Source organism: Cajanus cajan, chromosome 11 (genome assembly GCF_000230855.2).
Source record: "Cajanus cajan strain Asha chromosome 11, NIPB_CcT2T_4, whole genome shotgun sequence".
In the NCBI taxonomy this organism is placed as follows: domain Eukaryota; kingdom Viridiplantae; phylum Streptophyta; class Magnoliopsida; order Fabales; family Fabaceae; genus Cajanus; species Cajanus cajan.
In genome coordinates this window covers 4,982,661-4,996,362 of record NC_138527.1, presented here as the reverse complement: position 1 = coordinate 4,996,362, position 13,702 = coordinate 4,982,661, and the positions used below count along the sequence as shown (strand labels likewise).

General features: G+C 34.6%; 1 protein-coding gene across 1 annotated transcript; it reads left to right on the top strand.

Moving 5' to 3' along the window:
- Positions 1-4,196: 4,196 nt before the first annotated feature.
- Positions 4,197-10,113, top strand: LOC145953144 (uncharacterized). The gene is made up of 2 exons (XM_083066834.1): positions 4,197-5,038; positions 6,320-10,113. Exon 2 carries the CDS (start codon positions 6,323-6,325, stop codon positions 6,809-6,811), a length of 489 nt encoding a protein of 162 aa, XP_082922960.1. The 5' UTR covers positions 4,197-5,038; positions 6,320-6,322; the 3' UTR covers positions 6,812-10,113.
- Positions 10,114-13,702: the final 3,589 nt, after the last annotated feature.

The following is a 13,702-nucleotide window of genomic DNA, read 5'->3' as shown; positions in this document are numbered from 1 at the left end:
ACAACCAAGCAAGGCCACAAGATCACAAATCGTATAAACTAAGGGGCGTCAAAAGCTTAGTCCAACAACGGCACTCCCTAAAAGTTGTTCCATAAGGGCACACAGGAAATCAATAGTCATTAAGCAAAAAAAGGCATGGTAGTAGCAGGACAAAGTAGAACCTGCCAAAGAGGAATAAGCGGGCTTACAATTAACATGAGGCATGAAAAGATCACTCATCTAAAGGGTCAAGAGACCAAATGAAAAGCGAATGAATCTCAAGAATTTACTTTCTCAAAGAGAGGTGTCATGATGACATAAGTCAAGCTTCGATCCTAGGAGGCTCTATCTTCAATCGAATCACGGATGATGCAAGAGAATGTTAAGACCAGGAGTGGCTTACAAAATATCGAAGCCAGGAGTGGCATAGAAAAATACTCATCAAAGCTAGAAGTGGCTTCAAAATAATACTCATCAAATAACGCTCTAACAAACACTATCATCGTGGAGAAAGGAACTCTTCACCATTGATGATTTCAAATAAAATTCAAAAATAAAACAAAAAATAGAAAAATTCAATAGCTTAGAAAAAAGGCAAGCTTCATACATGTTGAAAAAGCTGAAGCATTTAGAAAAATGCAAAAATAGCAAGAAAAAGGATAAGCTTCAAACATGTTGAAAAAGTTGAAGCTAAGAAAATGAAAATTCATAAACTCACCAATGAAAAAAACCTAACCAAGTTACCCAAGACTAACAGTCGTTCAGGCCACTAGATATCAGAGATCCAAATAAGGGGTAGAGTCTCCATACCTCTGTTATCTAAAATAAAGCCACCACTTGCCCCTCGAGAGGAGCTAGCCGAGAGCCAAGCAAGGACTAATAGCCATGTGGGCTACCAGATACCCAAGATCCGAACAAGGGGCAAAGTTGCTCATTATCAAAAATTCCAAATAAAGACAGACTGATCACCGGGTAGCCAAAGACCCATAGAAGCAAAAGTTCGGCTAAAAGAGTAGCCTATTCACCAATATCCCTAGCAAGCTCAGATTAAGTCTAAAGAGGCTTTGGTAAATAATTCTCAGCATCCCATATCAAGCTTAGAGAGGCTTCAGCTCAAACAATACTCAAGCTCTAAAAATCTCAGCGAAAGAGACCAAGTCTGGAGAGACTTTAGCGAAAGAATACTCATACTTCAAAATCATACAATCCATAGTGGATAACCGCCTAGACAAAGGAAAGACAATCAAGGCCAGGGGCATCAAGAGTATCCCTACATCTCACCAGCAAGCATCGTTTGCCTTTTAATCCCTAGTAAATGACTGCCTACACAAAGGCAAAACAATTAAAGACAAAAGCATCATCAACACTTCCTCCTGGTTCCCTAGTAGAGAAACAAGATAACACATCTACAATCACCTTAAGGAGAGGAGGATCGTCTGCCCATCAACATAGGGGTATTTCTAACAAATTATCCACACCATCACCTAAGTTAAAGAGGCAATCAAGTTAAGGGAACCTTCTACGACCTAGAAAGGCTACAAATTAATAATACTCAAATCCCCAGTATAGGTCAGTTGGAGCCTTAATACCAATCCAACCTAAGGAAGCTGAGCTTAGCAAATACCATAGGTTGGCTGGAGCCTTGATACTAGTCCAGCATAGAGAGGCTAAGCTCAAGGAACACTCACCCTAAGGCCTGGAGAGGTTGTACAAAGAATACTCACCCTTAAGGCCTGGAGAGGCTATGCAAAGAATACTCATCCTTAAGGCCTAGAGAGGTTGTGCAAAGAATACTTGCCGTAAGGCTTGGAGAAGCTGTGCAAAGAATACTCATCCTTAAGGCCTAGAGAGGTTAGCAAAGAATAGTCACCGAGTTTAGAGAAACTCGAAAAAGATGAACTCACTCCTCAACAAGCTTGGAGAATCTCAAACTCATTCGCTCAACTGCAAGACATTAGCAAATCCTGCCGAACATTAGCACCCACACTGGCCAGGAGAAATGATAAAGGATACTCGTACCCCGCTCATCCCTATAGAGACGCGAAAAAGAAAACTTGGAGAAAATGTTTATGTCTTTACTTGCCTTTGGAAAGTGCAATCATAGTGTCTTGCTACCCAAAGGACAAGTAAAGAGGGATAGCTATAGACACCAGATTTTGTCCAAGCTATTCCTACAAGGGTCAGGAGACTTCTAAAGTAAGAAAAGCAACCCTTGAGGGTCGAGGAAGGCACTGAAGCAGGCTAGGACGAAGCTCGAGAAGCCTAGAAGACATTTTTGCATGAAAAAGAGCCGAAACTCTAATTGAGGCTCAGAACAGCCGTTCCCACCATTGGAATGACTATTTTCAACAAAATTGATAGTGTAGATTTGTAATACAAAATAGTCATTCTAGTTGACCTAATTTAGTGTATAATTGTTCCCCTTCCCTAGGTGCCTATAAAAACGTGTACATGGCTCATTCATCCACACACTCGACACATTATATTCCCCCTCACTCTATGATTTTTGAGTGATAGTGAGGTTTTTATAGAGCGAAAGGTTATCAAAAAGCGTCCCTGTACAAATTTTTGAAGAGATTTATAAAATCTAGCTTCGGAGGTTCTAAATTTTTTCTCTTCCCCACTACTTCTCTTTATTTGCTTTACTTATAGCTCTACTTGCATGCAATATATTAGATACCATGTAGATGATAAAACAATATGTGTGTTGTAGATTAGGGTTAATATAAATTGGTGTACTTTTAATAAATAAAAGGGTTAGAAATTCAATTACATTGTTATTATGCTAAATTTGTCACAGGGTACTGAATTTGGGCATTGTGGGATGCGTAACACCTTCATCGCATGTAATCGACCTCCAAACCCGATTTTGGTTATAAAGGCCAAATCAACATCTTTGAAAACCCTTTTCTTTTTTCAATGTTTTGTGTAAAATATCTGTGGTGACTCTTTCGAACCCTTTTCAAAATCATTAGATGGATGATTAGTCTAGTCTTCGAACATTCCAAAGTTGATGAGATTTTTAAACTGGAGGTCCAAACCATTTGTTGGCAAGGTTAGAATTTTTTCGGGTTTCAATAGTACCTTATTGTGATGATAAGAATAGTATGACGCAATTTGAGACAATTCGGATCTCTTGGGCAAGTAAGAAAAAAAACTCTATAGCTCTTTCAACAAAAAAGGCAAAATATATCTCAGTTGTTGGGTGTTATTCACAATTACTATGGGTCAAGTATCAATTAGAAGACTACTCAAGTCTTGAATCCAATATACCTGTATTTTATGATAACATTAGTGCTATAAATTTGTCCAAAAATTCTATTCAACATTCCAAAGCTAAGAATATTGAGATAAAATACTACTTCATTCGTTATTATGTTCGAAAAGGCATTTTTGACATAAGATTTATTGACATTAATCATCAGTGGTTTGATATCTTTACAAAGGCTGTAGTTGAGGAACGATTTATGTTCATTAGCAAGCACCTAGGATTAAGATCATCTACATTAAAATAGTCATTTCATGCTTCATCTGATCATTTTTTTTATTTCATTTGATTATTGTTGCGTCTACCACATAGAATACACATACGAAGAAAAACACTATCCATAAAAATATCAACATTCAGTAGTTTACAATGATTATACATATTGAGAAAAAAGTTGCAACACTATAAAAGAGCTCTTTAGTGTAAATATTGTACAAAGTTCTTTATAGTTTGTTTGTATTGTATTTTCATCACATCATTACGTCTAGAAGAGATGAAACTATCCTTGTAACTCTTGTTAAGGGTTGAGCCTGGAGAGGCAAGAGAAAGACTACTTAGGTTGAGTCAAAAATGACTTGTGTAAAGAATACTTGTATCTTGTACAAGATAGTGGAACTCAATCTGGTTAGACTAAGAACTGGACTTAGTCTCTATATTTGAGACAAACTAGTATAAAATACTTGTGGCACGTCATTTGTCGATTTCCAATACTTTGTCTGTCACATCTTCTACCATTTCACTATACTTTAAAAGCGCGAGTTTTTGATAGATACTATTCAACCCCCTTCTAGTGTGTATCTTTTTCTCCAACAGTAACCTTTGGATCATCGAGTGACTAAACTCCCCTAGAGCTTATTGCTAAGCAGCCATACCTTGCTAGGTGAGCTTAACTTCATATGGGTCTTGTTGCTAGGCGACCACAGATTTCTAAGTGAACAAAACTGTAACACCCTAGTTTTCAAAATGGTTATTATTACTATTATTATTATTATTATGTGGTATTTGGTCATAAATTGGTGGTTATATTTTACTTCAATTGTAGATAATTTACACTCCATTTATGCTTAGAAAGATATGTGTGTTGTTGGACCTAATTAGATAGTTGTGAATTTTTTAAGAACCATTTCTCGCTGGGCTGACTGACAAGTATCGGTTTTTGGGGTATAACTTGGGCTGTGGTGGTCCAAATGATGCAAAATTGGTGTCAATGGAAAGATAAGAGAAAAACGTACAACTTTGTAAGAAATAGCCATTTGCAAATTCGGTCGTATAGAAGGTCAAAAATTGGAATTTGATTGATACAATTGTTTCTCGCTGGGCTGATTGGCAAGCCTCGGTGTTTAGGGAATAAATTGGGCTGTGATTGTTCAAATAATGCAAACTTGGTGGCTATGGAAAGATACAAGAAAATCCTACAACTTTCATGAAGGAAATATTTTCAGATTCGGCTGTCTATAAGGTCCAAATCAGTAGCTAAAGTCGATGAGGAAAAGAACATGGCACCAACTCCATTAATTCATCCCACCAACTTTAATAATTCATCTCACTAATTCATTCCACTTAGTTTTGTCTAAGATTTTTTCATTATTTTCCATTTTTTAATGTGTCTTGAAGGCTATAAATAGCCCTTCACTTCTCCATTGCAAACCATCCCTCAATTCTCATTCTCTCTTCTCTTATACTCTCTTCTTCTCTTTGAAGACCTAGAGGAATCCATAGGAGGTGGTTCTATCCTAGTAGAAGGAGCCTAGAGGAGGAAGCTCTTCTTTAGTTTCAGCGCTTGTCATCCAGGTAAGGGGGGGAGTGAGAAATCTCGCTCTGGGTGTGGGATTGTATGCTGGGTAGTGGGATTGGCCCCCAATCCTGTGTTTGTTGTATGTTATATTGTTTGTATGTTCTAATTGCTTGGTTAATATGTGTGTATGAATAGAAATTCTGTTGAGATTATGATTGTGAAAGTTATGAATATGATATGATAATGTGAATGTGATGTTTCTAATGATATGATGTGATGATGAAATATGATGTGAAATGACCATGAGATATGATTGACCATGAGATAGATAATGTGATAATGTGACAATGAGATATGAAATGTGATAAAGAGAAATGACCATGGAAAGTGATAAAGTGATATGAGAATGCATAGAGTCTTGTTTGACATGCATCATTTGCATAAAGTGATAAGGGTACGATATGGAATACGCCGCCAGAGAAGGCCCCCTAGTGTAAAAGCTGTGGGGATCAGTCCTTGGGGATGGCTCGGTTTGGAAGTCCCAGTCTCGCCCATTGTGTGCATGGGATGTATCTTGCGCGGCTTAGCTATCCCGACGAGACTCTGGTAGTATGTCCTTCTAGTGAGAGTGCGCAGAGGTTGTGTCCCGGCATGTACTCCTAGACTACTCTTTGTGTATTGCTAGCGGCAATATACTACGTGATAAGTGACTGGCGCCACATACATGATAAAATGTAGTCCGTGTCCATACATGTGTCTTTTGATGTTATATGACAAATGAATATGCCTTGAATGAGTAAGATGTGATATTGTTATTAATCTATGTTATACATATTTTGTTTGTGCTTGGCTATCTGGTATATATTTCTACACTGTGAGCCGAGTGAGATGTTTTCTCACTCCCTTTTTCTTTGTGTTGTTTTTCTCTGACTGTTATACAGGTGATTATCAGTATGAGGCTGAGAATGTTGGTCGTGAAGCTTAGGCTTCTTTATGGGCTATGCTCTGATAGGACATGTGACATCGGGGCATAGATAAGATTAGATTAGGATGTTAATGTTATTATTTTGGAAACTTGAGATTTATTTCTTTGTAATTTCTGCTGATTGTGTTTGTTAAAAATGTGATACTCTTTAAACATGTTTGATTATTAAATGTTATATTTAAATTTATTGAGTTATGATATGCTGGGTAGAGGGTGTCACATTTAGTGGTATCAGAGCAGGTCGATCAAATCGACCGTGAGTTATGAGTCTACTGTGCTTGTGTGATAGTTGAGAAATTTATACTAGCATGATGGTTGATTATGTTTGTTGTCATGTGTACTATTTTCTTAGATTATGGCTGGTAGAAATGATCGTGCAATTGCTGATGCTCTTCAAGCGTTAGCACAAGCCGTGAGTAACAATAATAGGGCTGAAATCACTCCTAACTGGTTAGAGCGATTTCAACAAAATAATCCACCTACTTTCCAAGGAGGATATGACCCAGATGTTGCGATGAATTGGCTAATGGAAATCGAAAAGATTTTTAATGCCATGGAGTGTCCTTTCGCTCAGAAGGTGAGGCTGGCTACCTTCATGTTGACTGCTGATGCCCATTTTTGGTGGGAAGGAGCTCTTCAAAGGATGATTGATGGAGGAGTGCAATTGAATTGGGACAACTTCAAGAGAGTCTTCCTCGAAAAGTATTTCCCGGATGATGTAAGAAGCCAGAAAGAAGTTGAATTTCTCGAGCTGAAACAAGGAAATGATACAGTGGCAGAGTATGCTGCAAAATTTGATGCCTTGATTACGATGATCACTAATATATTTAAGGATTGGATTTGATTGGAGAATTTAGGGACTTATGATTGATGTGTGAGACTACCTTTAGGAACATTGAATTGACTATGGTTGAAAATAACTAGTGAATTAATGGATGAGATTAGAATCTTTTCTAGTGAACCAAGTGGAAAAGATTAGTAGGAATATGATTAAAATTTATAATAAAAAAAAAAAAATTGGAATTGATGTTGTTTTGAGGTGCAAGAATAAATTTGGGTGCTTAGTAATCTTGAAATTAGAAAGATGATCTTAAAGGGAGGACACAAGAGTACTCTTAGCATCCATTTAAGAGCCACTAAGATGTACCAAGACCTTAGGAAAATATTCCAGTGGCCTAAGATAGAAGAATTTGTGTATGCTTGCTTAGTATGTTAGAAGGCTAAGGGAGAACATCAGAAACCTTCAGGTTTACTGCAACCTTTAGATGTGCCTGTGTGGAAATGAGATAGCATCTCGATGGATTTTGTAGTAGGATTACCTAGGACATGGAAGAACTTGGATGATTATATGGGTCATTGTGGATAGATTAACTAAGTCTGCCCATTTTATTCCCATTAACATTAGATACCCTTTGGAAAGGTTAACCAAGTTGTACATAGGTGAGATTGTAAGGTTGCATGGGGTTCCTACTAGTATAGTTTCGGATAGAGATCCTAGGTTCACCTCTAGATTTTGGGATGGCACCCTATGAGGCTTTGTATGGTAGGAGATGTAGAACACCTTTGTGTTGGGCAGAATCTGGAGAGAGTGCCATATTAGGAATTGAAATAGTTCAACAAACTACTGAAAAGGTTAGGACAATCCAAAAGAAAATGAGAGCATCACAGAGTAGGCAGAAGAGCTACCATGATAAAAGAAGGAAAGACCTTGAGTTTAAAGAAGGAGATCATGTATTCCTTAAAGTAACTCCTTGGACTGGAATTGGTAGAGCACTTAAATCTCGCAAGCTTACTCTACGATTCATTGGTCCCTACCAGATCCTTAAGAGAATTGGTGATGTAGCTTTCCAAATTGCGTTACCTCCATCCCTATCAAATCTTCATGATGTCTTTCATGTTTCTCAACCTAGAAAATACATTCATCTCATATTGTGGAATCCGACAACATTCAGTTAAAGGATAACCTCACCTATGAGACTATACCTTTGAGGATTGAGGATAAAAGGGTAAAGAAACTAAGAGGAAAGGAAATTCTTTTAGTCAAGGCTATTTGGGGAGGAAACTTTGAAGAAGGCGCTATATGGAAACTAGAAAGCAAGGGGAGAGAAGATTATCCATTCCTGTTTTCAGGTAAATTTCGAGGACGAAATTTCTTAAAGGAGGGGAGAATTGTAACACCCTAGTTTTCAAAATGGTTATTATTACTATTATTATTATTATTATGTGGTATTTGGTCATAAATTGGTGGTTATATTTTACTTCAATTGTAGATAATTTACACTCCATTTATGCTTAGAAAGATATGTGTGTTGTTGGACCTAATTAGATAGTTGTGAATTTTTTAAGAACCATTTCTCGCTGGGCTGACTGACAAGTATCGGTTTTTGGGGTATAACTTGGGCTGTGGTGGTCCAAATGATGCAAAATTGGTGTCAATGGAAAGATAAGAGAAAAACGTACAACTTTGTAAGAAATAGCCATTTGCAAATTCGGTCGTATAGAAGGTCAAAAATTGGAATTTGATTGATACAATTGTTTCTCGCTGGGCTGATTGGCAAGCCTCGGTGTTTAGGGAATAAATTGGGCTGTGATTGTTCAAATAATGCAAACTTGGTGGCTATGGAAAGATACAAGAAAATCCTACAACTTTCATGAAGGAAATATTTTCAGATTCGGCTGTCTATAAGGTCCAAATCAGTAGCTAAAGTCGATGAGGAAAAGAACATGGCACCAACTCCATTAATTCATCCCACCAACTTTAATAATTCATCTCACTAATTCATTCCACTTAGTTTTGTCTAAGATTTTTTCATTATTTTCCATTTTTTAATGTGTCTTGAAGGCTATAAATAGCCCTTCACTTCTCCATTGCAAACCATCCCTCAATTCTCATTCTCTCTTCTCTTATACTCTCTTCTTCTCTTTGAAGACCTAGAGGAATCCATAGGAGGTGGTTCTATCCTAGTAGAAGGAGCCTAGAGGAGGAAGCTCTTCTTTAGTTTCAGCGCTTGTCATCCAGGTAAGGGGGGGAGTGAGAAATCTCGCTCTGGGTGTGGGATTGTATGCTGGGTAGTGGGATTGGCCCCCAATCCTGTGTTTGTTGTATGTTATATTGTTTGTATGTTCTAATTGCTTGGTTAATATGTGTGTATGAATAGAAATTCTGTTGAGATTATGATTGTGAAAGTTATGAATATGATATGATAATGTGAATGTGATGTTTCTAATGATATGATGTGATGATGAAATATGATGTGAAATGACCATGAGATATGATTGACCATGAGATAGATAATGTGATAATGTGACAATGAGATATGAAATGTGATAAAGAGAAATGACCATGGAAAGTGATAAAGTGATATGAGAATGCATAGAGTCTTGTTTGACATGCATCATTTGCATAAAGTGATAAGGGTACGATATGGAATACGCCGCCAGAGAAGGCCCCCTAGTGTAAAAGCTGTGGGGATCAGTCCTTGGGGATGGCTCGGTTTGGAAGTCCCAGTCTCGCCCATTGTGTGCATGGGATGTATCTTGCGCGGCTTAGCTATCCCGACGAGACTCTGGTAGTATGTCCTTCTAGTGAGAGTGCGCAGAGGTTGTGTCCCGGCATGTACTCCTAGACTACTCTTTGTGTATTGCTAGCGGCAATATACTACGTGATAAGTGACTGGCGCCACATGCATGATAAAATGTAATCCGTGTCCATACATGTGTCTTTTGATGTTATATGACAAATGAATATGCCTTGAATGAGTAAGATGTGATATTGTTATTAATCTATGTTATACATATTTTGTTTGTGCTTGGCTATCTGGTATATATTTCTACACTGTGAGCCGAGTGAGATGTTTTCTCACTCCCTTTTTCTTTGTGTTGTTTTTCTCTGACTGTTATACAGGTGATTATCAGTATGAGGCTGAGAATGTTGGTCGTGAAGCTTAGGCTTCTTTATGGGCTATGCTCTGATAGGACATGTGACATCGGGGCATAGATAAGATTAGATTAGGATGTTAATGTTATTATTTTGGAAACTTGAGATTTATTTCTTTGTAATTTCTGCTGATTGTGTTTGTTAAAAATGTGATACTCTTTAAACATGTTTGATTATTAAATGTTATATTTAAATTTATTGAGTTATGATATGCGGGGTAGAGGGTGTCACAAAAACTCCACGTGGGTTCTCTCACTAGGCGTGTTATGTTTCATTGGACGAGCTCTCAAAAGAGTCACCACAAATTCATTTTCTCTCTAGGCGACAATCACACCATTAAGTGAGGATATAAATCTACGCAAAGGCTAATCAATTATGAATTCCTGCTAGTGAGTATGCATTCTTGCTAAATAAGAATATGAATTTATTCCATAGAAATTCACCTTCTTTCATCAAATTGAGCCACCATAGTTAGGATTCACCATATGAAATCCCTCAAAATATGTCTAAACATCTTAAACATCAAGAATTCAACTTAAAATACCATATCCAATACAATAATCATCATAATTTCATTTCCTTGGGTCTTAACCTTCCTTTCTCATAAAACCCCAACTTTACTACTTAGATAAACAACATCAATTCTCAACAACTAGGCCACCAATTGGTTAAAAAAAATCAACAACAATGTAAAAGAAACATAATGAATCAAATAACAAACTTTCCTTACCTTGATTTCTTTTTAGGGTAAGAAGAAAATGAGAAAGAACAAAACCAACAAACCCTCAAAGGTTAACTTCTCTCTAAGATCCCAAGCTCCTTAGTTAGAATCCAAGCTTCTACCACTTAATCACAGTTTTTAGGAAAACATCTGAATGCTCTTGATGAATTTAGAAGAAGAAAATGTATTTCTTAGCTCCAAAACTTATATATTTGAGACATAAAACTTCTCTTTAGAATTAAGGGAAATGAACTAATGAAGTTCAAGTTCTTTGAAAATCTTATATACCTTCCCTCCATTCTTGGTCAACTTTGCCCTCAACTAAACCAATTTCAAACAACTTAGATTCTAAGTATTTCTTAACCCTTAGAGCTTTAACAAACACACAATAACAACATGACAACACAAACACCACAAATCATAAAACATAACATCATGCAATAAAAGCTTAAAACACACAATGTTACATATGTAACTTGTGAGCCAACCCGACTCACTAAGAGTTCAACTTAGGTGAGCTGAGTTCTAAGCGGGTCAAGTTGAAATTTTCAAATAACTAAGCAAATTTTTTTCAGTCCAACCCAATTCAAACCTATGGTTGGTCAGGTTGGTCCACAAATTATGAGTCACTTTGATGGTTCTAGGGACAAATAAACATAAATCTTATAGAGGCTATTAATGGAGCCTTAAAAGGTACACAAAATCCCCCAATGACTACATTAGTCAAAATCATACTTTAGGTTATTTGAATTAATTCAAAAAATGGGGACCAAAGTTGTAATAGTGATTGCCTCTAACCATAAGTGTACATAAATACTTAACAAGATCACAACAGTGAAACAACAAAGGTCAATCCACTACAAGAAAATTGCCACATAGTGACACACGTCCTATAGTGGCACAATACGTGTCACTAAAAAGTACTTTTATTTACACACTAAATATAATATATGTTGGTATATTGTTAAAAAGTGTTGGTATAGGTTATAGTGATATGTAAAATATGTTGTTATATCATATTCAAAATCAACACTTAAACTGTGTGTAGCTATATGTCAAATAAATATATACCTACATATATTATATCTATAGTGACAATTTTTGTATATCACTGAATGTTACACTTTTTGTAGTGATCTTGCACTTTTTCTGTCAATTCGATCAACAATTAGAAAATTCTTGGTAGAGAAATGGGTGAACCTATTGGAGGGGTGATGTACTAGTAATTTCAGGTTCAACCCAACACAATGGATGTGTGAATTCTAAGAACTACACATATCTTGTTTGCACATCATTGAAGCTTGTGCACATGTCCATCACAACTACAAATCATATGTATATCTAGTGTATAACCTCACAAAAATACTAAATATGTACAACGAACCATTTGATGCATTGTTGAATACCAAACATATTGGCCAAAATATGGTGAACTAGTCATCCATGACAAAAATATGCAAAGACAAAAGTCAAGTCGACCACACTCTACATGTATATATACAAAAGTGAACCTTTGCAAAAATTGTATGTTAAAGAGATGTGGTCATTGTAAATTAGCTAATTGTCCCTACCATAGTCAAAGTTCAGGGTAACATAAAAAATATTTGTAATTATTCTTTTAACATTTTTAAAATTTTATTTACATTTTTTATCCGATAGATGTATTAAACATAGACATGATATTACCAAGAATCGTGAATAACACTTAATGTAGTCACTTAATTTTTTAATAAACAAAAAATAGTTAAAAATAGTTGCATAAAAAATAGGGGAATAAAACAATAGTTTCAATTTTAGAGGAACAAAAAACACAAAAAAAAAGTTTTATAGAACCAAAATCAATATTAACTAATTAACTCTTATATATTAAGCACAAACATCTATTTTATGAGAGATGTTTTTAGGGACTTTTCTTTAACGAGGAAGTTTGTAAGAATTTTTTTTAACTTCTTATTTAATTTAATTTTTATTTATAATAATTATTCATGAATAAAATATTTATATTTTCAAATAAATTATCAATAAAAAATAAGTTACAATATCAATTATTTATTATAAATTTAAAATATAATTTATGTGTCTAAAAATATTTATGTAAATTAATTTTAAATATAATTTATATATTCTAATATAATATTTATTTATATATAATTTTTTTTATAAATTTTAGTTGTATATAATAAATATGTTTGTGTATTCTACAAGTTAAAATGCTATTTTTTTAAGAACGAAAAACATTTTTAACCGTAAACTATAAAAAAAAAAAATCAGATAAAATATGCAGTTAAAGCTAAAAATAAAAAAATCAGATAAAAGATGTAGTTAAAACTTCTCAAAAAATTTTGTTAGTTTGAAACTCTTACACCAAAATTGAAATCATCACTTATTCGATTTCTCCCTTCTTTTAAATACGATATATGCATTTGAATATTAATTTCCCCCTTCTTTTAAATATGATATATGCATTGGAATCTTATAGCACGATAGAGAGAAAAAAACAAAAAGAATTTAATCCTTCATTAAATTATTAAAAATGTAATTATGTTATCTATAATATCTATAAATGTGATTGTTTGATTTGATACACATTTTTTTTTTAGACGATTTTACCTTTACATTTTTAAATAATAAAAAATAATATTAAAAATTAATTATTTTTATAAATACAAGACTCAAATATAAAATTTTAAGGTTTAAAGATCAAATACAATTGATTTAACAAATGATAATATTAAACACTTTTATCAATAAAATATAGAGGTACGAAATATCTTGATTCTACTAATATATATAAAAGTGATAGTCTGATTTATTATACACATATTTTAGACAATTTTCCTCTTAAAACTTTAAATAATAAAAAATAATATTAAAAAAGAATTATCTTTATACACATAATACTCAAATATGAAATTTTAAGATTTGAAAATTAAACATATTACTAATTAATATAACAAATGTTGATAATTTTATATACTTTTATTAAATAATATAAAAACTTGAAGTACATCTACTCCACTAATATATTAGGGTGATAACTTAATTTGATGCATACATTTTTAGATAATTTTACTCAA

Coding starts and splice junctions, on each gene's coding strand:
- LOC145953144 (XM_083066834.1), top strand. CDS start 6,323: ATGGCTGGTAGAAATGATCGTGCAATTGCTGATGCTCTTCAAGCGTTA.